Consider the following 25854-nt stretch of genomic DNA (forward strand, 5'->3'; position numbering starts at 1 on the left):
TAGCTACAAAATCCTAAATGACCAGGGCCAATGGTGCACATGAGAAGTAGATATTCAATAGGCTTTCCTAACATTCTATGAATGGCTTTATACTCCAGAGACTGTTCCATCTATGGCCTTGATCATGGGTGTAGTTTGGAGGGGCAAGGGGGGCAGTGCCCCTCCAAATGAGCTGCCACCCCATCCTTCAATCCCCAAGCCACCAGCAGCCTCTGGAGGAGAAGTATGCTTTTACCTGTTGCTATTTACAGCTTGAGTTTAGCCAAGAGGGTGATTAGTACTGTTTCAGTGCTATGGAGGGGTTGAAATCCTGATTGTGATTCATGTAATATTGAGAATTTGTTTATGTAATCAGTAAGTTGTTTGGTTACCGTGCTTTTCATCAGTTTGACTGCTAGTGGGATCGATGCTACTGGGCGATAATTCGTGAGTTTGTTTTTTTCTTAGTGTCTTTTGGTATAGGGGTGAGTAGGATGTTGCCCTTTTCCTTAGAGAAGAGACCTCGTTGGAGCATGCAGTTTAGGTGGGATGTGAGATCGGCTATGAAGCGCTCGGGGGCGGATTTAATTAGATGAGCCTTGACATGACCCTCAAGAGTCAGTCCAGCATGGGCATAAGTAAAGGAGATGCAATCTGCTAACCAATCAAAAATTGTGTGTTTGCCAATGGCTACCACCACCCAGTTTGGATTAAAAAAAAACCCAAAACTGGGTGGACTGTCTATGGGCTTTAGTCCGCTACAGACAGAAGGCTAAAGCTTGCTTGCAATAAGTTATGCAGTACACACTCACCAAGATGGGAATATAGTTTGGGGAAAAATGTTGGTAGGATGACTGACTAATTAATATGGGACTCCGATACTCCTTAGGAAGTAACTTAGGATACGTGCGGAGAACTACTCTGCTGTGATGAAACTTAGTGCAAGGAGGATAAGCTACTATGGCCTGAAGCTCACTGACTCTGTGGGCTGAAGGAACTGTCACCAAAAATACAACTTGCTAGGTCAAATACTTCAGATGACAGGAATCAAATGGCTCAAAAGGAGCTTTCATTAGCTGGGTAAGGACAATGACGAGATCCCACGACAATTGGAGATTTGACAGGGGGCTTTGTTACTAACAAACCTCTCATGCAGTGAACAAGTAGAGGCTGTACAGAGATAGGCATGCCTTCTGTACATTGATGACACGCACTAAATGCACTCAGATGAACCCTTACAGAGTTGAGTTTTAAACCAGGCTCAGGGAGGTGTATGAGGTATTCAAGCAGTTTTTATGTTGAACAGGTGAGGGGATCTAAAGCCTTGCCCTGACAACAGACAGCAAACCTCCTCCACTTAAATGAACAAACCCTTTAAGTGGAGTCTTTACTGGAAGCCAGAAAGATGTGGATTCAAATTCTATGCTCAACATCGAAGCCATGAAGGCCAAAGATTGGAGGTTGGGATGTAGAAGAGATCCTTTGTTCTGCATGATAAGGGTTGAAAAATATTTCAGTCTCCACGGATCTTTGGACGACAGCTCCAGAAAAAGAGAAAAACAGATCTGCCTCGGCCAGTAAAGAACAAATAGAATCATAATTTTCTGGTCCTGCTTGAGTTTCAGTAGTCTTCTCTATGAGAGGTACTGGAGGATATGCATACAGAAGTCCCTCTCCCCACTGTAGGAGAAAGTGTTCAACGCTAGTCTGCCTTGTGACCTAAGCCTAGAACAGAACTGGGAGGCCTTGCTGTTGAGATGAGTGGCAAAAAAAATCCACAAGGGGGTGTCCCACGCTCAGAAGATCTTGTGGAATATACTCATGTTGAGAGACCACTCATGTGGTTGCAAAACCCTGCTCAGTCTGTAGCCGATCTCTGAAAGCCTTTAGAGCATTCCAAATTGACCTTAGCTTAAGAAGGTTGATATGGAGATCTATTTCCTGAGCAGACCAAGTTCCCTAGGTGTGAAGTCCATCTACATGAGCTCCCCATTCCAGCTTGGATGCATATGTTAGCACCTTCTGAGGAGGTGGAATTTGGAATGGTAGTCTCACAGTTAAATTCATCCAAATTGTCCACCAGAGAAGGAAGAAATCTAGATGACATCCGCTAGATTCCCAGCCACCTGAGACCATTGGGCCTTTTGCAAGTAGAGAAATGCCATGGTAATGGCATTCATTGTTGAGTAAATGTGGCCCATCAATCTCAACATTTGCGAGCTGTGACCTGCTTGCTGCTTTAGACTTGTGAAGCAAGAGTTGATAAGGTCTCTGCTCTCACTTGTGGAAAGAAAAGCCCAAGACTTCAATGTATATGCAGGGCTCCTATGTACTCCAAACTCTGAACCAGAAGAAGGTGGAACTTGGAGTAGTTTATGACAAACCCTAGTAGCTTCAACATCTGAATAGTTAGGCACATTGACTCTGATGCCTCCTCTGGCAATGTGCTCTTGACCAGCCAATTGTCCAGGTAGGGAAACACAAAGTCCCAGCCTCAGCAAATACACTGCAACCACCATTAGACACTTGTGGGCAGATGATCGAAACAGCGCTGTAAAAATAGTGCTAGAACAGTGTGGGGCTTTACCACCCCTATGATCAGAGATAATAGCATGCAAATTTAAGCACGCTATTCACTCTGATCATGGGGTAAAAGTGCAGGAGGACTTTGCCTGAGCATGTGCAATCCTCCCACACTTGTTTGACAGGTCTAGGCTGTCAAAAGCCCACACCTAGCAAATACCTCCACCTGGAGTCAAGCGGCATGGGGGGCTGGAGGTCCAGTGGACCTCCAGTCCCCCCGACCCAAGTTTGGGGTGCTGGAGATCTGGTGGGTCTCCAACCCCCCTAGTGTCCACTCACATAAACGGAGCCCAGGTTCAAGGGGGCTGGAGATTGACTTGCGGCTCACTGGGCCACCAGGGCTCTGTTCATTTGAGAGGATGCTAGGGGGGTTGGGGGGTCGGAGAGACTAGATGTCCACTGGAACTCAATCCTCAGTGTCGCTGGGGGGGGGGTGTCAGGTCGGGGTTCCTACTCCTGCAGAGGGGAGGTGCAGGCTGCTGCACTGGGGGAAATGAAGGCCTGCTAGCATGCAAACGCATGCTGGACAGGACTCACCATTCCTCCCCAATGGTCTGCAAACCCTAATGCCAGCTCCAAGTTGGCGTAGGGCTTGCAGTGGCCAGTGAGCCAATGTTTGGCGCGCTGGTCACTGATCACTGGGGAGGAATAGGTTTAGCATGCATTTGCATGCTACCTGCGCTAAGAGCCATGTTTTGCATGCATTTGCATGCTAGTTTCATCCAGATCCCACAGGCTCATTGTTTCACGCGCTCGGGGGCCCTGACCATGGGGCGGCAACAAACACTACCAGCATCTTGCATCAATGAGGACCAATGCTTATGCTGCTTGGGCTTCCCCTGATGCTTAGCATCATAGTCCTTTGGTGCTGATGATGTCGTCAGGGGCCTACTTTCATTGCCCGATGTCACGAGAGGTGGAGACCTTCTCAATCTTGGGGCACTCCCAGTGGATATGGAAGTCTTGGCAGCCAATGAGGTCAATGCTTCCAGTGCCAATGATGATATACCGGCCTTCGAGGAGACAAAAAGTCTCTTCTATTGGACCTGTCATGCCCTCTCTATCCTCAACTGCATTTTTAAACAGAGAGAACAATAGTTAGGTTTATGGTCAGGCCCACGGCACCAGACGCACCAAGAGTGCAGGTCCATCACAGAAATCAACCAATTACATCTGGCACACCTTTTGAAGCCACGAGGGCGGGGGGGGGGGGGGGGGGGGGGTGGTCTTTTGGGACATCGAGAAAATAATTGCAGCCAAATTAAACTCCTCAACTGTGAACAGAAAAAGGGGCAGCGTTCAAACTGAGGTTGGTGCTCCAGCCTAAATGGGTCTAGCAACTCACAAAAACAAAGGGAAAGAGGAGGGTTGCTGGATATGGGGAGAAGGCAGGGGAGAGAGCATGGCTGTGGACGGGGGGGGGGGGGAGGCAGGGGAGAGAGCACGGTTGCTGGACATGGATCAGGGGAGGGGAGGGAAGGCGCTCTCATGTCAGTGCAGGGGGCCCGATACGGAGGGGGGCGGGAGCGGCGAGGAGGGTAGCTGGACATGGGGAGAGAGCAGGGCAGAGAGGAGGGTTTCTGGACATGGGGTGAGGACGGGAGAGAGCAGGGTTGGTGGATGGGGGGGTGAGGCCAAGGGAAAGAGGAGGGTTGCTGGATATGGGGGGAGGGCAGGGGAGAGAGGAGGGTCGGTGGACGGGCTGAGGCCAGGGAAGAGAGGAGGGCTGCTGGACATGGGGAGGAGGGCAGGGGAGAGAGCAAAGGAAATCACTTTAAAATAATTTTAAATAAATATGACCTCAAATTACTCGATAGGGACCAACACCAAAGGTAATGATGCATTCCACTATCATAAATGGGAGTCAGGTAAGGGGTTTCCTTGTGAATTAGGTGACAGCACTGTAAAAATTATTTTCAAACTACATTTCTTTGGGTTTACTTTGGCATTCAGCCCTAGTAAATTGTTAAGGGTCAATTTAAGAGCATAACTCTCAATGTTAGCAGAATAAATTCTTTGACTATTAGATCCAAAGTCACTCTCTCATATATGCATATTCATTGTAAAATATCCTGAAAATCTAACTGACCAGGCAGTACCACCTGGAGACTCAGTGGTCTGATATAGATGATATAGCACCAGATATTAATAGAATATAAGCCTTTCCAATATGCTACAACACATATACTCTTTGCTCAGCATCCCCCGTCATGCTAATCTGTTCTGGTTTTCAAGAATTCTAAAATATGCATAAAAGATAACTACATAAAATGGAGGTAATATATGCAAATTTAGGCTGTGCAATGTAAACAGGATTGGAGGAGATACCAAACTATAGTCTGCCCACACCCTGTTAAGCCCACCCTTCCTCAAAATGTTGGTGCTCATTTGAAACCAACTGCATAAAACATATTGCCAAATCACTGTTCCTAGCAAAATGGCCCACAGTCTCTCAGAGCCCTTAAAAAGGCAGATGATGCAAAGAATTCTAGCATTTTTCTTCATTGCAAAGAGTGAAGACTTCAGCGGTAAAAATATTTTATAGCTAGAAAAACAAAGTAGAAAACCAAAGGAGTATGCCTTGTAAATGGCTATGCACTGATCATGAAAGAAGAGTGTTTCAAGACAGTCTTGAACAACAGATGCAGAAAACAGAAGGCAGTAATGCTGTACTTGTTGCAGCAGACGTGGATGGATGAGTTGGGAGAGTGTAATGTGGGTTATGAGGAAACCAGTGGAGGGCATGGCAACAGACAAGGTAAAAGGGAAAATGCATTGATTACGGCTCAAGTACATAACTCGGCAGTAGAGAACACATGCTAAAAGAAATGGGAATGTTATTTGGAAATGTTATTTGTGATGCAGGGACGTGAAAACAGGAAGAGCTACACAGATTAGATTCTGATGAAAGAAACTCAAACAAGGTAAAGAAATGTATCCATCAGTTTTCTTACTTGCCCATTAATTAAACGAAGCCCACTGAGCAAAGAACAGAAGCAATTAGTTTACATTTCTAACTGTGCAGCACTAGATGTCAGCTTTGGCCTAGGAGATACTGGATGTTAAGGGTTAAGCAAAGGCAGAATCATCAAAAAGGAAATAAAGCGGTGGCAGTTCAGGGATGGGATAGGAGGAGGAAATAATCAGATGAGTAAGAAGATCAGTCTGGGATAGATGGCAATGAGATGTTGAACAGGATAGCAAGAACATTAACGAGGTTGAGGGTACCCTGGGGAGTCTGTAAAAGGAGGCAACAAGAAAAGGAAACGTAGTGATGGAACACTGATGTGCGGGAGATCATAAAGGATAAAATAAATGATGTTTAAATGAAACACCTTCAGTGTGTCATAGCCAGATAGAGATGAAAAAATGCACTAGTGAAATCAGGACAAGGAGAAATAGGTGTGCAGAATAGCAAGAGCAAAGGAAAGGACTAGTGAAGATTCTGAACAGGTAGAATTCATCATGGCTGAACAAAGGTTATGTGATTTGAAATGAAAATCAAACAAAGGATATAAGAATATTTGAGAAGTTCCTGACAGAAGAACAAACCATGAGAACGTGGTGAGAGACAAAGATGTGTATTTTCAAAGCACTTAGACTTAAAAAGTTACATAGGGGTCCTTTTACTAAGCCACGGTAGGGATACCGCACGGGTAGCAAGCACCAAATCAACCCTATTGCCGGGGCAGCACGGGTGCCCAGCAGTAGTTACGAAGTTGTTGTGTGCAGTTTCCCCTGGTAGAATATAATTTTCTATTTTCTACTGGGGTGGGGGCCCTCCCAGCAGTAATCAGCAGCCCGGCCACATTGCCACATGCTCTCTGATTGCTGCATGAATAACACATAAGCCCTTACTGCCTTTAAACAGGTGGCGGTAAGGGCTCAGGCAGTAAATAGCTGCATGCTAATTTTAAGATTAGTGCATGGCCACATCCTGCTCCATCTAAAAAAGGCCTTTTTCCCGCTGCTGTAAAAAAATGGCCAAGTGCATGCCAATGTCACACACCAAAACTAGAACGGACCACTTTTTACCGCAGCTTAGTAAAAGGGCCCCCATAGTAACTCATGGAACTTTGTAAGTCTAAATGCTTTGAAAATGAGCACCTAAAAGTTAAAAGTGGCAAAGATAATGAGAATAAAGAATAGGAATAAGTCCAGCTTAAGTGCCAACTGAAGCATTCAAGAAGAGGCATGAAAGTGACATTATAGTATTAACAAGACTAAATAGAATATACACAAGCAAGAACAATATACCACAGTCCTCTTCTACAAACATACTAACAGTGGAGAAAAAAAAGACCCAAGTTAACCATACATAACCCCTAAGCCAGGGGCGTAGCCAGACACCCAATTCTGGGTGGGCCTGGGCCCAAGATGGGTGGGCAGAAGAACCCCACACCATCCCACAGGTGATTTGGTCTCTCCTTCTCTCACCTGCATGCCATATATTCTCTCTAACATCTCCCACATACCTTTTAAATAACAGATTTTCACTGGCAGCGAGCAGCAACTAATACACAATGCTCATGTTGGCCCCACAGCCTTCTCACTGATGCAACTTCCTGTTTCCGCATAGGCGGGAATAAGGCTGTGGGGATATAGCGTGTGTAATCTCATTGCATTAAGGAAGGACATCCTTTTGAGAGTTTAAAATGCATAGTGCTTCAACAACTCAAATGGAGCCAGGGAGATGGAAATAGAAAACTCCTCCTACTGAGACAGGAACAACAATGGATTTTCCGATTTACACACTCTATATCCGCACGGAATAAACACAAAGATTGAGTGGAATCAATTTTAATTACAGAAAGAAATGTGACATCATATGATTGGTTGACCAAGGGGAGGGGTTTATCTACATAGCGTCTGATGTAGACTATATAATCCGAAGCCATCTTGTTCAACCTCCGAGAGTTAGAAGCAGCTGTTATACTTACATGTGAGGAGAGATCCTGACGAATACTTTGAGAGATATACATGAGAAGATTGAATTGATGTGACCAGCTTGTTCTCTTTACAGATAATGTCCTGGTCAGACACCACGGACCCTGAAGCAGAGTTCGAAACTTGGGCCGAAGTCGGGCCGTGGGAGGTGTTTAAGTGACCGTAGGATTGAGAGATAAGTGTACCCTGGTAGAACCATTAAGAATTGAATAGGTTCTAATCAGCTCAACTCTTCACTAGGAGGTTTTTTGCCCGTGATGATTAAAGGGACCTCCTTTATGTTGAATGATCAACGACGGAGTGTTCTCTTTTGATCTGAGGCTTTTCCTCCATAAAAAAAAAAATCAAAAAACTATACTATATCACATCACTTCTGATCTATCTTGGACATTTGTTTAGAGTGTGTAAATTCACTTGATTATAGTCCAAGAGCTCTAGTGCTATATTTGAATTTCATACATGACACACAGAGACACAGAATTTTTAAAAAGGTGTTGTAAATGGGGTAGTGCTTCATTAGTTGCCCTCTCTCACTCATCTTCCCTTCTATTCACTCAAAACCTCTTCACTTTTACTCCTTCCAAGTTCTTCTCCATCTCTCCCTCCCACCATAGATTCCTCTATAACTCCCTCCACTCTGTCTGTCCTTTTATAGTTCTCTCCTCTGATAAGCTCTGCTTGATTCATCCTTAAATCCAAATCCAGCTCCATTCTTCCATCAACTACCGGGTCTGCTTCCTGATCCCTTGCCCGTGGATTCCTCTCCTCCCCGCTGTATGTTTTTCTCCATTGCTCACCTCCCACACCCCCTCTTCCTTCTCAAATTCTCCTCTCTCTTTCCCTCTTCTCTTTCAAGATCCCTTAATTTCTTTGGCACAGTACTAAATGCAAAATAGTGGCAAGCTTCCTCTTTGGTGTGCACTTTAAAACTAGAAATCAGAGACAGCCAAATATTAAATGAGAGATAACTGAAACCTCATGCTGCCAAAGCACCATAACTGCCCCTCACCTCGCTGTCAGGAAGGAAGGGAGGGTGGTAATATTTTGTACAGTTTTTATTATGGGGATACAAAAGTTGCCATCCTAGGTAGAATGCACAAAAAAAAAAAAAAGAAATCTTAAGAATTCATGAGAATAGAGGGTTGTGAAGAAATTAGAAACAAAAGGAAGTCGAGAATAGACAGAAGGGAATAGTGAAGTAAGAAATGACCAAAGAAACTAAGAGGCCCTTTTACTAAGCCGCGTAGGCGCCTACGTGTGCCTAACACGCATCAAATTAGAGTTACCACCCGGTTACCTCGTGGCCCTTGCGGGAATTTCAATTTTGGCGCATGTCCGCTACGAGTGTCTGAAAAATATTTTTTTATTTAAGACACGAATAGACCATTATCGCCCGGTTACCGCGTGAGACCTTACCGCTAGGTCAATGGCTTACAGTAAGGTCTCAGACCCAAAATGGACGCACGGCAATTTCCATTTTGCCATACATCCATTTTCGGCAAAAAAAGGGCATTTTTTTGTAGGTGCGCTAAAAAATAATTCTGCGCGCACCCAAAATACGCGTCTACACTGTCGCAGGCCATTTTTCAGCACACCTTAGTAAAAGGACCCCTAAGAAGCTGGAATGAGATAAGAAAATGAAAATCTAGTAAATACTGACTGATGGATTAGGAGGACAAAGATGCAAAGGAAAAGCATGGCATATGAAAATGAGGATGCACAACAGCGAGGACATGAAGAAAAGGAAAAACAGGTCACTGATCAAACTTGGATTATTCAAGTTGCAAATTAAATTGACATGCTAAAGCATATATAATTAGCATTTCAAATTACAGAAAACAAATTATCTCTGCCTAACTTTTACAATTTCGAGGCAGTCCGGTCCACTGGCTGAGAGGTGGGGTACTCACTTGGCTTGGTTTCTGGAACCCAATGTCCAATAACCGGAAGGTGGCTTTTTTTCATGAGGTAGTGATTTCTTTGCCTGAAAAAATGTATGGTGATCCACACAGGATTTCCACAAGTTTTTGCATGTTCTGTAGTTCAGCATATTGAATACAATATGTTCTCTGGATTCATTCTGAAACAAAAATAATGGGATATAGGTAAAGCCTCTGTTGATCAATAATTGATAAACGGGACCAATATGTTAATACCCACTTTAGCCTTTCTTCATAGGGAAGTCGTACCATCCCCTTTATCATTTTCATCACCCTTCTCTGTACCTTTTCTAATTCCACTATATCCTGAGCAGTCTGTAAAGATGTTCAACAGAACTATCCATATCTCCCCAAATTCTATAAAAGTTCCTAAAAACTGTGTTTGCAAATTTGAGCATGCGCCCAATTTACACATGCAATTTAACTGAATGAGACATTTAACACCAATTTAGATCTTAACAAGCAAATTATTGGTGCTAATTGGAATTGACATTTACGCACAAGTCCAAAAAGGGGGCACAGCCATGGGAGGGTCATCGGTGGATAATTTAGACACGTTGTTATAGAATAAAGGGACTCCGCATTTAATCTAGTCATGAGGATTTACACCAAGGTTTCATCGGTATAAATGGACGCGCCTAAATGTAGTCGCAGTTTCTGGCACTAAGCGCTATTCTATAAACAGCACCTAACTTTAGCGGTATTGTTTTGGCACTGATTTTTTAGGCACCATTTATAGAATTTAGTCCATAGTGTTCATGCAAAATCCATGTATAGGGCTGTCTAAGGCACTTATTCAGATAATAGTTGTGGTTATCCAGATAAATACCTTTGAATACAGAGGATTTAGTTTTCAAAGAATGGCTCAAAGGCGCAGTGCATCTCAGAAGACACATACATCTCCTTTATCATCCTTTCTAAACCAGCCCTGTTCTTCAGCTTGAATACAATATGCATAGCCCTGCCTGTGCCAACACTGAGAATTAGACAGAAAATTGTTTTCCTCCACTTTAAAACACTACACTGCCTAAATTTAATATGGAGGAAAACCATTAACACGCTTAGTTTCACTGAATGTAATTGCAGAAAAGGAAATTGAAAGAAAAACAGAACAAGCATTTGAGGGAGTTAAAATCTTATGTTTATGAACTACTAGACAATGCTATAGGAGATAGGAAACTGGTACACGTATGTAGACAACATAATTAGATTACTTTCTCCCCTTTGCATGCTTTGGCTTCTTCTTCTTGTTTAACCAGCTGAGAACATTATGGATTCAGCAGGATATAAATATACCAAACAAACATCAGCAAAGACATTTCCTTCACAAATGACACATCATAGTTTTCCGCATTTCTGAGGACACTGTCTACACTTTACCCATCCTAAGATAACATGCTCAATACAAAGCAAACAATTCAAAGGGAGGGAATAAATGCACAAAGTTGCTATACAGTCTCCAAGAGCATACTTGGGCTTACATCTTATACCACAGGTGGCCCATTACCACAAAAGTACATTGCAACATGCTCTCATACAGTACAGACAGGAGTAGTCTAATGGTTAGAGCAGTGGGCTGACAATCAGCAAAACCAGGTTCAAATCTCATCACCACTCCCTGTTACCTTGGGTAAGTCACTTAACCCCTTCATCGCCTGAAGTACAAACTGACTATTTATTTATTTATTTATTTACAGCATTTATATCCCACAATTTCCCACCCATGGGAAGGCCCAGTGTGGCTTACAACTGCAATTTCCCCACCCCTATCTGTCTGTTCATCTGTCCAATTTAGATTGTAAGCTCTGTTGAGCAGGGACTGTCTTTTCATGTTAATTTGTACAGCGCTGCGTAAGTCTAGTAGCACTATAGAAATGTTTAATAGTAGTAGTAGTAGTAATCTACATAAACACACAGCAAATCAGGGGTCAAACAATTAATGTCCTAGAAGTATAATGGGGAAAAAGCAAAAGCAAGGTAAAGAAAAAGAGAAAGAGCGGCGGTCATTAATTTGACACCAGGGTAAAGACAGATCAGAAGGTAGAGATGCCTGGTGGGAGTGGTGCGTACTTAAATACAAAAGCACCTACTATAACTGAATCTAACTCACTGTTTCAATAACATCATGTTTATTGAAACGCTGTCAGAAAATGAGAATACAATTAAGGAAAAAGAGCCTTTGAATCAACATATATTAAATTTGCGTAACATCATATCTCCAGTAACAAGTATGATTAAATGCTACAAAACAAGGTAATTAGCAATAAGTCTGTTGCCCGTTTGAAACTGAAAGAGACAACATGACACCAGTTTATCAGCCCCAGAACCTCACTCATACCTAATCTCACCATCATTCCACATTCATTCTTCTACGCGTGCACTTTGATTTGTCTACTGTCCATTTGTAGTGGAAGTCAATGTCAAAACTAGTCCGATAGTTAATCCTTAAGGCTTCAACTCCTGGCCTGTTAATTCCTCAAAAATATGTTAAATTGTTTAATTTAATGATTTCTCTTGCTCTTCATCTGATTGCATTGCATTGGAAAAATAATCAGTTTGTTTCTTTTCATGAATGGTGGAACTTGCTGTGTTAATATATGCGATATGAGGAAATAGCTGCCATAAGATTTGGTCACATTTCGTCTTTTTATAAAACATGGTTGCTGCTAGATAGCTATGTAACCTTGTAAAAGGAATTCAACTCCCTAAATGTATGTTGCATGTACTGTTCTGCTTTACTTTTACCAGCCCACTGTCACAGACTTTTCCCTTCATTCCAATAATATACGCTGTTGTATGTTTCTATAAGCATTGTATTGTTTTAAAATTAATAAATAAAGTAAAAAAAAAAAAACTAGTCCGATAGCTGTCTCAAAAGAGTTCCCAATAAAGAGTGTCAGGAAAACGTCTCTCTTCTAACTTCTGGGACAGAGGTATTGAAAGCATTCCCACAGCTTTTTACAACGCACCCATTCCAGTTTTGTTTTAGAGTTACAAATATGCAGTTTGAAAGAAGTCATATCATGCATTCTGGCTTTCCACCCCGATTCGGTTTCAGAGTGAACATCAAAAGTTCCAGAATAGGTTTTTTTAAACTAATAAAACAGCAATGTATGGGCAGACTTTTACGGTCTGTGCCCTGAGAAAGGCAGGGACAAATCAAACTCGGGTATACATATAAAGTATTACATATCATGTAAAATGAGTCCATCTTGTTGGGCAGACTGGATGGACCATTCAGGTCTTTATCTGCCATCATTTACTATATTTACTATGCATGTTTTAAATAAATTTGCTCTTCTCCTGAAGGACACCCCCCTTTCTTTTTCTCCTCTCCTCCAATAGCCACACCTCTTTTCAGTTGCACGCTAAAAGATTTGTGTGCACATCTTTACAGAACACCTAGAAGGATACGCACGAAAATCCAAATTGTTGCCAAGGAGCACCAATGTTAATGGCCATTTGTCGCTAATTGGCTCATTACTCAATTAAATTGTGCGCACTCCCAAATTTGCGTGCCTAAACACTGACACCCCTGTTACAAAACAGCTAAAAGTTACATTAGTGCATGCATAGGAGCAGGACATAATTACCAAAAGGAGAAGAATGAGAATAGAAACATGACTACACTTACATGTTTGTGCCGCTGCTGTATAAAAAACTTTTTCCTTTTGAAAGAAATTTTAAGAATGTTTATCCTAGAAGTTAAAAAAAAATAGAAAACATAAGAAAAGAACAATAAAAGAAGGAACATTTTCCAGTAAATTTTCACAAGAACAGGTAACTGCGTCTGTTTTCATAAGTGATTTCTAGCATCTCAATTCATGTGATTATAGGTTTTAAAGCTCCTAGAACACATTTCTCTCCAGCAAAGAAAAACAAAATACCCTTGATTTCATTGGGTTACCTGGTTATGACTACCACCTGATGGCAGAACAGATTTCAAAATGCTCCATCAACCCATGGCTCAATAGCAGAGTAGCTTTAAAGGCCCTAGGCGACAACATAAATGTTCTCTGATCTCCTTAAAATTGTAACTAAACTGAAACAGACTATTTCCCTACAGGAAATAAAGGGGCCCCTTTTACGAACATGCGTTAAGCACTTACCCTCTAGTGCTACAAACTTGTGTGCATAATTTTATGCTTAGCACGCAAAGCTATGCACACAAGTTAAAGGAACACTCTGTTATGTGCATAATTTAATGATAATTAGCTGCTAACTGGCATTAGCGACCAATTATTGGCTATAATTGGCACCAATTGGCACTTAGGAATTCTAATCCTGCTTTAAGAGTTTATAAGCTATTTTCTGCAACATTTGCTTATCAGGCAGCTAGTTACTGGAATAAACTTCCTGAGCCTGTACGTCTAGCTCCATCTCTACCTGTTTTCAAATCTATGCTGAAAACCCACCTTTTTACTGCTGCTTTTGGCTCCTAGCCATTATTCATTTGCCTCCCCCTTGTTCCTTCTCACCCAGTACTTCCCTCCCCTTATTGTCTTGTCTGTATTATTTTTAGATTGCAAGCTCTATTGAGCAGGGACTGTCTCTCTCTATGTCAGGTGTTCAGCGCTGCGTGCGTCTGGTAGCGCTATATAAATGCTAATAATAATAATGATCTTCCATACCAGATTAGGGCACAGTCAGATTATGGAAAGTTGCATAAATGCTAAAGACTTAGTTGTTTTAAGTACTACTTAGGAATATTGTCAGTTTTAATGGATTTCAATATAGTATGCTGTAACCTGTCCTGGGTAGGCCCAACTTCTTGTTTTTGTGAGCCACACTGATGTGTGGGATATAAATGCTATTATATAATGTAATGTAATTATCAGTTACATGCCCAAGTGCTCTTAGTCAAGATTCTGCACTTAACACAATATTCTGCAAATTAAGGGGCCCTTTTACAAAGGTGCACTAAAAAACGGTCTGCGGTAGTGCAGACGTGTGTTTTGGGCGCATGCAGAATCATTTTTCAGCGCACCTGTAAATGGACGTGCGGCAAAATGACCTAGCGGTAAGGTCTCACGTGGTAACCGGGCGGTAACGGTGTACGCACGTAAAATGCCGATTGCCACCTGCATACCAGAAAATAAAAATATTTTCCTGTGCACGTAGCAGACACACATCAAAATTGAAATTACTGCAACGGCCACGCGGTCGCCCGGTGGTAAGTCAAAATTTGACACGCGTTGGGCGCGCATAGGTGCCTACACGGCTTAGTAAAAGGGTCCCTAAGTGCGCAAAATCCATACTGCACAACTCCAAAGGGTGCAGACAGGTCAGGGCATGCCCTGCACTTGCATGAACATGATATAAAATAGAAAAAGTTACACACGTAACTGCCTACAGTTAAGCACAATCCAAAAAAAACCACACAAGGTGTGGGAGTACCACACAGAGTGTGGAGGTGCACTTAATCCCCACGAAACAAAGTAAGGGAAAAACAAAGAGGGGGTGGGGAAGATAAGCTCTTTTCAAACAATGGAGAAGACGTATGATTGTAAATAAAAAGTAATGTGTTTTTAAATATGTTTTTAAGTGTATTTTAATGCTTATGATTCGCTTTTGCATATCTATGTCTCATAATAATTTTTATAAATTTTTTATACAATTTTCTATACATTTATTGATTGCCTTTTATTTACACTATTTATTAAGTTTAGCATTATTCATGTTTATATTTTATGATTATTTGGTATTTGCATCATATATGATTTAAGCTTCAAGAAGATGTTTTTATGAGTTTTGTTTCATATGTCCATTATTGAATGTTTTACAAAAATTTATCAGTTTATTTCAATTGCATTTTGTTTGCATTATTCATGTTTTATATTTGTTTTTATAGACTCCTGAAGAAGGCGCTAACGGCCTCTTTGTTTTTTTTTCCCTTACAGTTAAGCACAAACATTTACATCAGACATTGACGTGGCTGGTGCTCGCAGCTATTACTGTGGATTTCTGCTAGTATTCTATAACTTTAGATGAGCTTTTGCAGAAACAGGCTACCATGTGATCTCATTAAGGGGGTTTTGTGGTTGTTTGCCTGTTACTGTGCAGTAAACCACAAGTTACTTAATTTTTTATAATTTCTCTAACAGGGAGCGTAGCATGGACAGGGAATGGGCATTGAAATGTTATCCAGGTAGCATGCTGCACTTAAAGATCTCGAACTGACTGGCTAACTTTCTTTTAACATGGGATCACTAACAGGCTTATTTTTGAAAGAGAAGGACGCCCATCTTTCGACACAAATCAGAAGATGGGCGTCCTTCTCACAGGGTCGTCCAAATCGGTATAATTGAAAGCCGATTTTGGAAGTCCCCAACTGCTTTCCGTCACAGGGACAGCCAAAGTTCCTGGAGGCATGTTAGAGGAGTAGCGAAGGCGGGACTTGGGCGTGCCTAACACATGGGCATCCTCGACCCATAATGGAAAAAAAGGGCGTCCCTGACGAGCACTTGGACGACTTTACCTGGCCATGTTTTTCTTATGACCAAGGCACAAAAAAGGTGCCCAAATTCACCAGATGATCACCGGAGAGAATCGGGGATGACCTCCCCTTACTCCCCAAGTGGTCATTAACCCCCTCCCACCCTCAAAAAAAATCTTTCAAAATATTTTGTGCCAGCCTCAAATGTCATACTCAGGTCCATCACAGCATTTGAGGCTGCATTTGAGACGTGGCTTCCATTGAACTTAGTCAAGTCAAGCCCCACAAAAAGCTGGTTGAAAGTCATCTGGATAAACTGAATATCTGATTAAATTAATGTGCATAAATGCATCCACATTAAACTTTGACTGCTCGCTTGCTCAATACTGGCCCCCCAATTGCTGGACTAAAAGAAAATGAAAAGCCAGAGCAGCCATGGGGCTGGCCCAGTGCCTCAGTGGGCCTTGGGTTTAATTTCTAGCTCTGATCTTCCATTCCCCAGGTTGGCTAAGGACGCTACAGAGGCAGCTTTCACAGTCCCCAGGAGGGGGAAGGAGAATATCTTCATGGAACAATGACAATGCTTTGTACAGTAACTTACCATGCAGTAACTGAACAGTGACAGAATTCAAAAACACATGAGATGAACACAAAGGATCCTTATAAAGAAAAAGGACGGAAACAAAACAAAAACTTGGTGCTTAGATGGGAATTCTGGTAGCAGGGAAGTAAGACCAGTACTGTGTGGACTTCTACGGTCTGTATTCCAAATACGGCAAAAGAGGGCAGACTTTTACTGTCTGTGTCCCAACTATGGAGGGCAGGAGTGGACGTTGATGGGAACTCTAGTAATTCGGAAGTAGGACCAGTGCCAGGCAGACTTCTACAGTTTGTGACCAGAGGACAGCAGGGACAGGATCAAGAACAAGTGTGTGTGTTTTTGTGTCACTTTCACCTAAGGGTTGATAGCAAGTAAAATGTCAGTTTGCAACAATGTTGTATTGCTGGTTTATTCAAATATGGACACTGAATGTGACTATCCAAAATTATGAAACCTCCTCCATGATTGTGCAACTCTCCTATTTGTTATACCAGCATTTGATCATGGAGTGGCAGGTGCTGCTCTAGCCACCTGATTGGGCAAACTAGATGGACCATGCTGGTCTTTATCTGTCATAATATATTAACATAATATTTATTTATTTTATTTATTTTATTTATTTATTGCATTTGTATCCCACATTTTCCCACCTTTTTGCAGGCTCAATGTGGCTTACATAAAGCCGTAGTGGCTATCGCCACTTACGGAATGAGAAATACAAGGTATTATAACGTTTAGGGTACAAACAGTATTAAAATAAATTAAATAAATATATAGTATGCTAACTGGAATAGACCCCTAAAATTTGCTACTTTCTGGGCTAATAATATTTTTAAAAGATCAGTTAAAATTTACACATGTAAAAATAAGAGAGAAAAGCTGCTACTCATATTACCATGCTGTCACCAGGGCTGTAGAGTTGGTACACCAAACCTTTGAGTTTTGTCCTGGATCTAAAGTACTAGTAAATATAACTTATATTTACCAGTATTTCACACAAGCATATAGGGCGTTTTCAATAAAGGTTATATTCCTAAATTATGAGCGCAATCTAAGCTCCTAATTTAGGGTCTATTACACTCATACATTTAGCATACATTTGGGACCATAAATTACACTCATAAATTTATGAAGCATAAGGAGAGTAAATTTAGGAGCATAACCTTATAGAATAAGGCTCGTAGTGCTTAAACAAGTATAATTTTCTATACAGGTTCTCTCTCTCTCATTCTCTCTCAGTCTCTCTATATATGTATGTATATTTAAAAGTATAAAATGATAACTTTGCCATATATTATAATGTAAGTTTTTATTTTGAAGCTGAGCTGCAGTCAGAACATTTTTACCGACTCCAACTCCACCCAAAATTACTCTGACTCCATAGTCCTAGATGTCACACACATTTATGAAGCAGGCATATTTTTAGGCAAATCTTAAAATTATGTATGTATTTCCTATTTTGCAATGAAAATACGCATATATTTTCAAAAAAGGTTCCCAACTGGCATTTTCATCTGCTGGTTTAGATTTGGGATTTGGAATGGGGAATGGAAGGGGAATTACACTTAGCAGAGAAAATGTGTTTTAGGGGCCCTTTTACTAAGGCACATAGGTGTCAACATGTGTCCAACATGCGCCAAATTGGAACTATCACATGCCCAGGGTGGTAATTCCATTTTTACATGTGTCCAAAACACACAGCAGTTTACACGCGCTGGCTGCTTACCACCCGTTAGCGTGTGAGACCTCACCGTTAAGTCAATGGATGGCAGTAAGGTCTAAGGCCAAAAATGGACGCAAGCTGGTTTTAATTTTGCTGCATATCTATTTTCGACAACAAAAAAAAATGCCTTTTTTTTTCCAGGTGCGCTGAAAAAATGATCTGCACGCGTCCAGCGTAGGCCACTTTTTGAAGCGACTTAGTAAAAGGGCCCAATAGGGCGCAGTTCTTCAACTGACTCTCCCTGAATGAGCAATTGTGCAACTTACATGTATAGGTACACAAAATCTCCAGCTTACAGTACAAGTTCCAGAGTATATACAGACAAAGCCCTTTTTTTTTGTAAAACAGCTATTCCCATTGCACGTCACCAAGTACACATTTTTCCTACAGTATTATATGTATTTTCCAAAGGGCCTAGGTCAGTGGTTCCCAAACCTGGTCATGGAAGAACTCCAGCCAGTCACGTTTTCAGGATATCCACAATGAATATTCATCCTAACAAATCATTGACCATGTACATAAATGATACTTAAATATATGTACACGGTCAATGATTTTTTTTAGGTAGAATATAATAGGATTGAAACTTTGTTAGTATTCTAAGCCTGGGTATTTTGGTTAAAATGAATATTCATGAGAAATATTTGCATTTCACTGCCTCCATTGCATACAAATCTCTCTCATGAATATTTATTGTGGACATCCTGAAACCCTGACTGGCTGGGGTGCCTTCAGAACCAGGTTTGGGAACCACTGGCCTAGATGCAAGAAGTAATTTGTAAAATATGCTGCAAATTGTGAATTTCCCAACTTGGGTGACCCTTTTCTGACCTACATCACATATACAAATGTGGGTTTCAAAGGCTTCCCATGAGATGCCACATGAATAAATATCCATAATTTGAACAAAGACAAGTAGCGTTCACATAAGGAGAAGCTAGGAAAATAACCAACTATACACACAATTTAGTCATAAGAGAACACAGTTCATTTTCAGCTCATGAAATGTTTGCCAATCTACAGCAAAGCCCCCTCATGATCACACTAAGGAGAAGACTTGCTGATGACTCGTTATAAAACCTTATTCTCAACACTTAGATGCTTATGTTTCAGTTTTCATAAAGAAAGCACTCTCTGACTCGAAGTCTAACTGGATACCACCTGGATAAAGCATACAGATTTATTTATTTTATTTCATGTTTGATAGATTGACAGACCATTATTTTATTATATGCGGGGGGGGGGGGGGGGGGGGGGGGGGGGGGGGTTGTTTCTATAAAATAAACTGTACTGTAATTCTAAATTTTAAAAATCCAAACCAAATTAAAAATATATTTTTTAATCCAAATTGTTTGTCGCCATTTAAAAAGAACCCTAAATATATATATTAAAAAACCCAAGGGCATTAGTTCTTCTGGCATGTTGGGGTTTTCCCCCAGATACAGTGCCATACAGAAAAACATTATCCATACCTGAGAGAGAGAGAGAGAGAGAATGATGGGTACCATGACATACTGGTAAAACAGAAATGCAAAATTCTAAATTCAAAAAGAAAACACACTGTCTTTACCAAGGATAGAAACTTGTGCAAATATGTCTTCGATACACAGCGATCCCTCCTGAAGCAATCCCAATTAGCAGCTCCAAATTATGTAGATCCTTTAGGACAGAAAAAAGGAACATTTAAGAATGTACTGATCACAATCTATTTATCTGGCAGAACAACAATCATCATATACAATTGCAAGTTAACCCTAACCCTCGTCTACCACCCTTGAAAATAGAATTTATCTAAAAGCCACAGCATTAATGCCACCTAACATCACAATGTTCCGTATGACTAGCCCAGATGTTTGGCCTGTCCATTGACTTTCGGCTCCTTTGTACTTCTAGTTCAATCAGAATTGGGACCGGAATCTGCAACTGTGAACCTTTTTTGCCTTTGCACCTAACTGGGGGATTTTTTCCATTAGTTTATATCCTGCCGTCCAAGGTACCTAAGCCTGAACAGCATTGCCAATCCTAGACCAGGGGTAGAGATCCCTCCAGAACTCTGCAGTCACAGATCCTGAATCAGGCACCAATCTTAAGCAATGACCAGGACTACCCTTCCCGCTGGGAGCTCAGAATACTGTCTGTGTAACATCTCTGGCCAACCCAAAAACAAACATATAAAGAATACAGCAGCATTAATCAGGGTAAGACAACCAGAATAGGTATGCTATAACTTGCTTCCAAAATGACAAAAAGAAAACTGACGCCAATGAAATATCAGAGACGAATATAGCACAAAGACCAGAACAGAAAATGCACGATCTCGTGTTGATAGGGTCAGTCTAACCATTACGCAAGAGTAGGTGATCAACAAGGGAGGCAGCTTCTTGGGGGCAAAATGACAGGTCCTGACAGTCACACAAAAAGAACCACCTGCACATACTTTAGCCTGCATTGTTATAGCATTGTTATGTAGGGTTACCATATGTCCGGTTTTACCCGGACATGTCCTCTTTTTGAGGACGCTGTGTGACGTCCGGGCGGGTTTTTCCAATTGGACCAACAGAAGGATGAGGGAGGCGGGATCTGGGTGGCGCCAGTGGCAGGCAGGTGGGGGTGCAATGGCAGTGAGTGACTTGGGGGGGGGGCGGGAGCGGGTAGGCTGGGAAGCAGCAGAAGCGGTCAGGTAGGGGCAGCAGCAGCGAGCTTTTGCCCCGGGCCCAGCTTTGTGTCTCGGCGGCCCTGGAGTTTGTGTCTGAACCTAAACAGACCTTACTCTTCACCTTACTGTCCCTGTGAAATAACAGGGTTCAGTTTTGTTTAATAAAGGCAGTTTTGTTTTTATTTTCCCCTTGACTGGTTGTATTTTTATGAAGGCCTCATGCACAAATTTGGCACACATAATCATATATGGTGGAAGCTTGGGGATTTTTATGCCTCTGCAGAAGAGAAGCCATGGATCTCCAGGGCTGGGGGCCTCAGTACAGCTTGGGGATGGGAGAGTAGCTCCGCCATAGAGAGGGAAATCAAAAACAGAAAGAGCTGGTCAAGCAGGGTTTTTCCCCTCTGTGGGTTCCAGAGAGTTGCAGGGCTGAAATTGCTCTGCAGCAACAAAGAAAACCTGGCTTGGAGGGGTCAGAAGAAGAAAAGAAGTTTTAAAAGTGGGAAAGCAAGTGAAACCCTGGAGGACTGCTCCAGGTTGGAAGAGCAGTGGGAGAGTGTTTTGGCTTCAGAGAAGAGAGCTACAAAGGCAGGGTTCTGACTGAACAGGTTAGGAACTTGGTCTGAGTAGAAATACATCCAGAGCTGTCCTGAGGAAGGCATAGCAGACTAGAGGGAGTGATAGACTCCAAGCTGGGGCCAGAGAGAACTTGCTGCACTTCCAAGCTGCAACAGGAGAAGTGGAAAACCCGGAGTGGAATAGCTGTTTTTTTGCCATGGACTCTTGAGCTATCAACAATTAAAATAAAACAGCGCTTGATAGTTTTAGAAAAGCAAAGAGACAACCATGCCAAAATTTAATTGTAAAACGACTCTTCAAACCCTGGATAAATGCTGCTGAATATCAACCCATACGGTGCACTTATGCACCTATGTTTCCACAAGGAAAGGATCCTCACAAATTGTAGCTGCAGAATTGTGTGCAACCTCTCTCTGTCCACCCCCCCCCCCCCCAAAATCAATTTTGAAAAGGAAATTCATTTATTTGAAAGTTGCTGGAATACATGCAGTCTGAAAATATCCCTAGAATTTCCCTGTTGACACACTGTTTAAAATGGTTTTGTTAAATATTCCCAATCGTTTTGTTAAATATTAAGAAGAGGAATAAATGTCAAGCAAATGATGGAAACTGTAATGATATCCAATAACCAAATGCTAGATATAATGCCTTTTATTAGCATCTCCTCATAGCAAGAGTTTATATTGTAGTCACCCAAACCAAAGAAATAAAACTAATATTAAAACAAACACTATATTAATGGTTTCTTTCTTCATGAAATGTATTATCTGCACAGCATCTAAACCCTTGATAGCATCAGCAATAGCCTAGCTGAGCCTCTAGATGGCTCCATATGCTCATTCTGTACTCTTGTGAAGCAACATTTCCCAGCTCTGTTGTGGTGCTTGTAACAGGACGACTCTGGGAAGAAAACAGGCACAATGCAACTGAACCATTATGTTCTCTGTGCCAATATGGATAAAAAGAACTAAACAAGCAGAAACAGAAGTGATGAGGAAACCACACAGGAAAGGACTAAAAGGAACATGGATCAAGTGGCAAGAAGCCATACAATTCGAATACCACACACCAGATAAAGTGCCCAGAAAGTGCTCTAGAATGCATTTCAAACACAATATAGACCTGCCCTCAGGTAACTAGACCCAAAATAGCTAAATATGCATTAACACCTAGCAAAAGGCATAAGGGGAACAGTAATTGTTACAGAAGACAAGAGAAAAGAAAACATGGAAGAAAATGTTGCGATGAGCAGAAGTTTCAAGAAGCAATGGAACTTCCATTTGCTGAAAGAAGATTTTAGGATAGCTTTAGTAGGGGAAAAAACACACACACACACTAACACAATAAAGGCCACATTGTATAATGTAGTACATGACAGCAGATAACAGACAAAATGGTATTTAGGAATTAGAGGTATCCACTGCTATCCTCAAAAGTTGCTAACTGGTCTGATTCAAGTTGAACTTCCTCTAAGAGTAAAAGTATGCAGGGATCTGATGAATATTCATTGTAGATTATCTTGAAAAGCTACTCCTGTGTGATGACCTCTAGAACTGAAAAATATTTGTCTGTGGATCCTGCCTGGAGATAGAGGCCCTATCCATCCCTGCTCTTACATAATTTCTGTGAAAAAGAACATTGAGGCCTTGTTATAAATTAGTAAAGAGGTATATAGTAGAGTCCAGATTTATAGGAATCTAACAAGAGCTAAGGACCACCACCTGATTTCATGTAGACCACTTTAGCTGAGATTAAGATGAAATGTTCAAACATTCTGACCATTGCTGGGCCAGTTCCCAGTACATGTATATAAACATCAGAATCTCTTACTTCAATGAAAATGTTTCTCCTGCAATATCCAAGTGCACAAATCCTTTCAGGACCCTCACTAGCCCTGCATGCATACCAAGGTAGAGTACAGAAGAGATGCATACCATTTGGTTACAGCATCCCCTTTCTGGAATGGCTACAATGGGTTTGCATGCCTAACATAAGACAGAGTGAGTGTATGGTGGATTTATGTGGCTTTGCTAGGAGAGGCAGTGTGTATTTAGGGCTCAGCCCTTGAGCCTAACTGAATCTGTGTCTTGTGTGTGTGTCCAGTGTGGAATGAGTGTGAAACACCTCTGCTGGCTATTTAATTAAGGAGTGGTGCAGCAGCTTGACTGTCAAGAAGAAGGAACAAGGAGAAAGAGAAAAAAAAAGCCCCACTCAGGAAATGGAGGAGATGTGATATGCAAGATTATCCCTATAAAGAAAAATCTGTGTGGACGTGGATCCCAGAAAGGGGAGACTGTTTGATGCAGAAGAAAATAGATTTGTCCTGGTACAAGGGAAACCTTTAACCAGGGCCACCGAGAGAAAGTCAAGCCCAGGGCATACACTTCCCCCAGGCCTGCCCCCTCTTCTGGGTCTGCTTGTCTCTTCTCCTGCTCCGCTGTGCTGCGCAGGTCCTTCTTCCTGCTGCATCCAAACAGGAAGTACTTCACACAGGAGGTGGGATGCGGCAGGAAGAAGGACCTGTAACCGGCAGAGCAGAGCTAACACGATAGCGTGATGACTCTGCTCTGCGACACATAGGAGCAGGAGAACCATGCCAGTACCAGGCAGGCCCCACTCGAAGGCTGATCCCTTGGGAATTTTGCCTGCCCCCCCCCCCCCCCCACCTCGGCAACCCTGCCTTTAAACCCAAAAGGCTGATTATTATTGAAAGGGATCACAGAAACAGACGAAGGAAGAATAGAGAATATTTAGAGTCTTTATTCAATGTTGTACAACCTAAGATTGTAATAACTGCTTTGTACATATCAGTAAAAAGATTTGGAGCACTCCGTATCTGAGTGACTGTTTTGAGGAACTTCTATACCACTCCCTCCACCTCCCCCCACCCCCCAAGAGAATGTATTCCCTTGCATAAGTGTGCATGTACTGAGCAACCCTTCATTTGCACCCACTTGGGCATACTTTCTCTACATCTTCCCAACTCACTTAGCCTGGCCAGTGGCCACTGCAGCCAGTCCTAGTTGAAGGAGTTGTGGCACCTTTAGTTGGCCCCACATCGGCCTACAGTCGCCAACCTTTTGACAGAGAACAACTCAGCACCTACCCCACACCATGTCCCTCCCAATATCCCTTGCCTCACCTTACTGTTGCACCCTTCCCCTGTCCTGCCCCTCTACAACCAAATGCTCACACTAGGTTTTGCAATCTTAGAAGAAAATACGTATCACAAACTTTAAATAATAGAAACTGGCTAATTTTTTATGAACATGTAATGTAAATGTAAGGGCCTCATAGGCCAGTGTCAGTCAGACTTACACTGCACACAGGCACAATAGCACACATACACACACTGCACTTGCCATGCTCAGCACAATTGGGGGTCAATGTCGATTTGATGGCCAAATGGAACCTCCTTCTATTCTTGTGTGCACCAAAGCCGACTAGCTGTGCCTGCTGTTCAGCCTTCTGACTGCACGTGCAAAGGAAGCCACTACTGTATGCACCAAGGGTGGCCCCTCCCAAAGCTGGAGGTTTATCACCACTATGCTCGAGATTGAAGGCCAATGAATGAAGCTTTTCTTGGGGGGCCTCAGACATGTCCGACACCAGTTCTAGGAGATGTACATTCTAAAAACTTAATAGCCACAAATCCCACTTCACCAAGTTAGTGTTAAGATTTTATATAGGCAAAAATCTTGTAAGTATTCTGAAGGAAAAGGCCTCAGAAAAACACAGGTATATATTTTTAAATAATCTGTTAACATAAACCATTGGCATTCTAATTAATAAAGAGAAAATTAAATTCCTTTTTCTCTCTTTGATGTCTGGTCATTTTATTTTTCTAATGGTGATGTCCCTAGTCTCTGGTTTCTGCTTTCCTCTGTCTTCTCTTAACTCTCTAGTGAGGGTTTCCTTTGTCCATTTGGCATTTCTTCTCTCTCAATGTATATCATTCATTTTCCCTTTGCATCCTTATCCGCCTTGTCCAGCATCTCCCATGTTGCTGCCTCTATCCTCCTGCCATGTTGAACATCTTCCATGTCCTTATTCTTGCCCTGTTCAGCATTTCCCCTTTCTGTCGCATCATTTCCCCTCTGTGCCACTACGTTTATATTTATTAAACTCTTGATGTACTGCCTTTCAATAAAAACAAGCAAAGCAGTTTTCAATCAAAAGAGTATGAGGAAAATAACTACAACGACAGACAAGAAGTTGCTAAGGCAAATGGCAACTCAGATACCTGGTATATCCTGTTACAAAAGTAATTTACTGAGAAAAGGTATGGCAAGCACACCAATTGCAAGCTTCCAGCACATATGAAAGTCCCAATTACAAGTCTCCAGCCCATATGCAGCACCTATGATTGGTCCAGGGTAGAGGAGAGGTGGATGCTCACCACAGCCTATA

General features: G+C 41.9%; 1 protein-coding gene across 3 annotated transcripts in view; it reads right to left on the reverse strand.

Moving 5' to 3' along the window:
• PTPN3 (protein tyrosine phosphatase non-receptor type 3) overlaps positions 1-25854 on the reverse strand; it is a 694116-nt gene that overhangs the window by 246563 nt on the left and 421699 nt on the right. For all 3 annotated transcript variants that reach the window (XM_030204676.1, XM_030204692.1, XM_030204685.1), the window contains exons 10-12: positions 19780-19868; positions 13084-13147; positions 9420-9589 (exon numbers count right to left, since the gene is read on the reverse strand). In XM_030204676.1, coding sequence (XP_030060536.1) covers positions 9420-9589; positions 13084-13147; positions 19780-19868 — 323 coding nt within the window. The remainder of the gene's footprint in view (positions 1-9419; positions 9590-13083; positions 13148-19779; positions 19869-25854) is intronic.

The sequence above is a fragment of the Microcaecilia unicolor genome, chromosome 1 (genome assembly GCF_901765095.1).
Source record: "Microcaecilia unicolor chromosome 1, aMicUni1.1, whole genome shotgun sequence".
Classification (NCBI taxonomy): domain Eukaryota; kingdom Metazoa; phylum Chordata; class Amphibia; order Gymnophiona; family Siphonopidae; genus Microcaecilia; species Microcaecilia unicolor.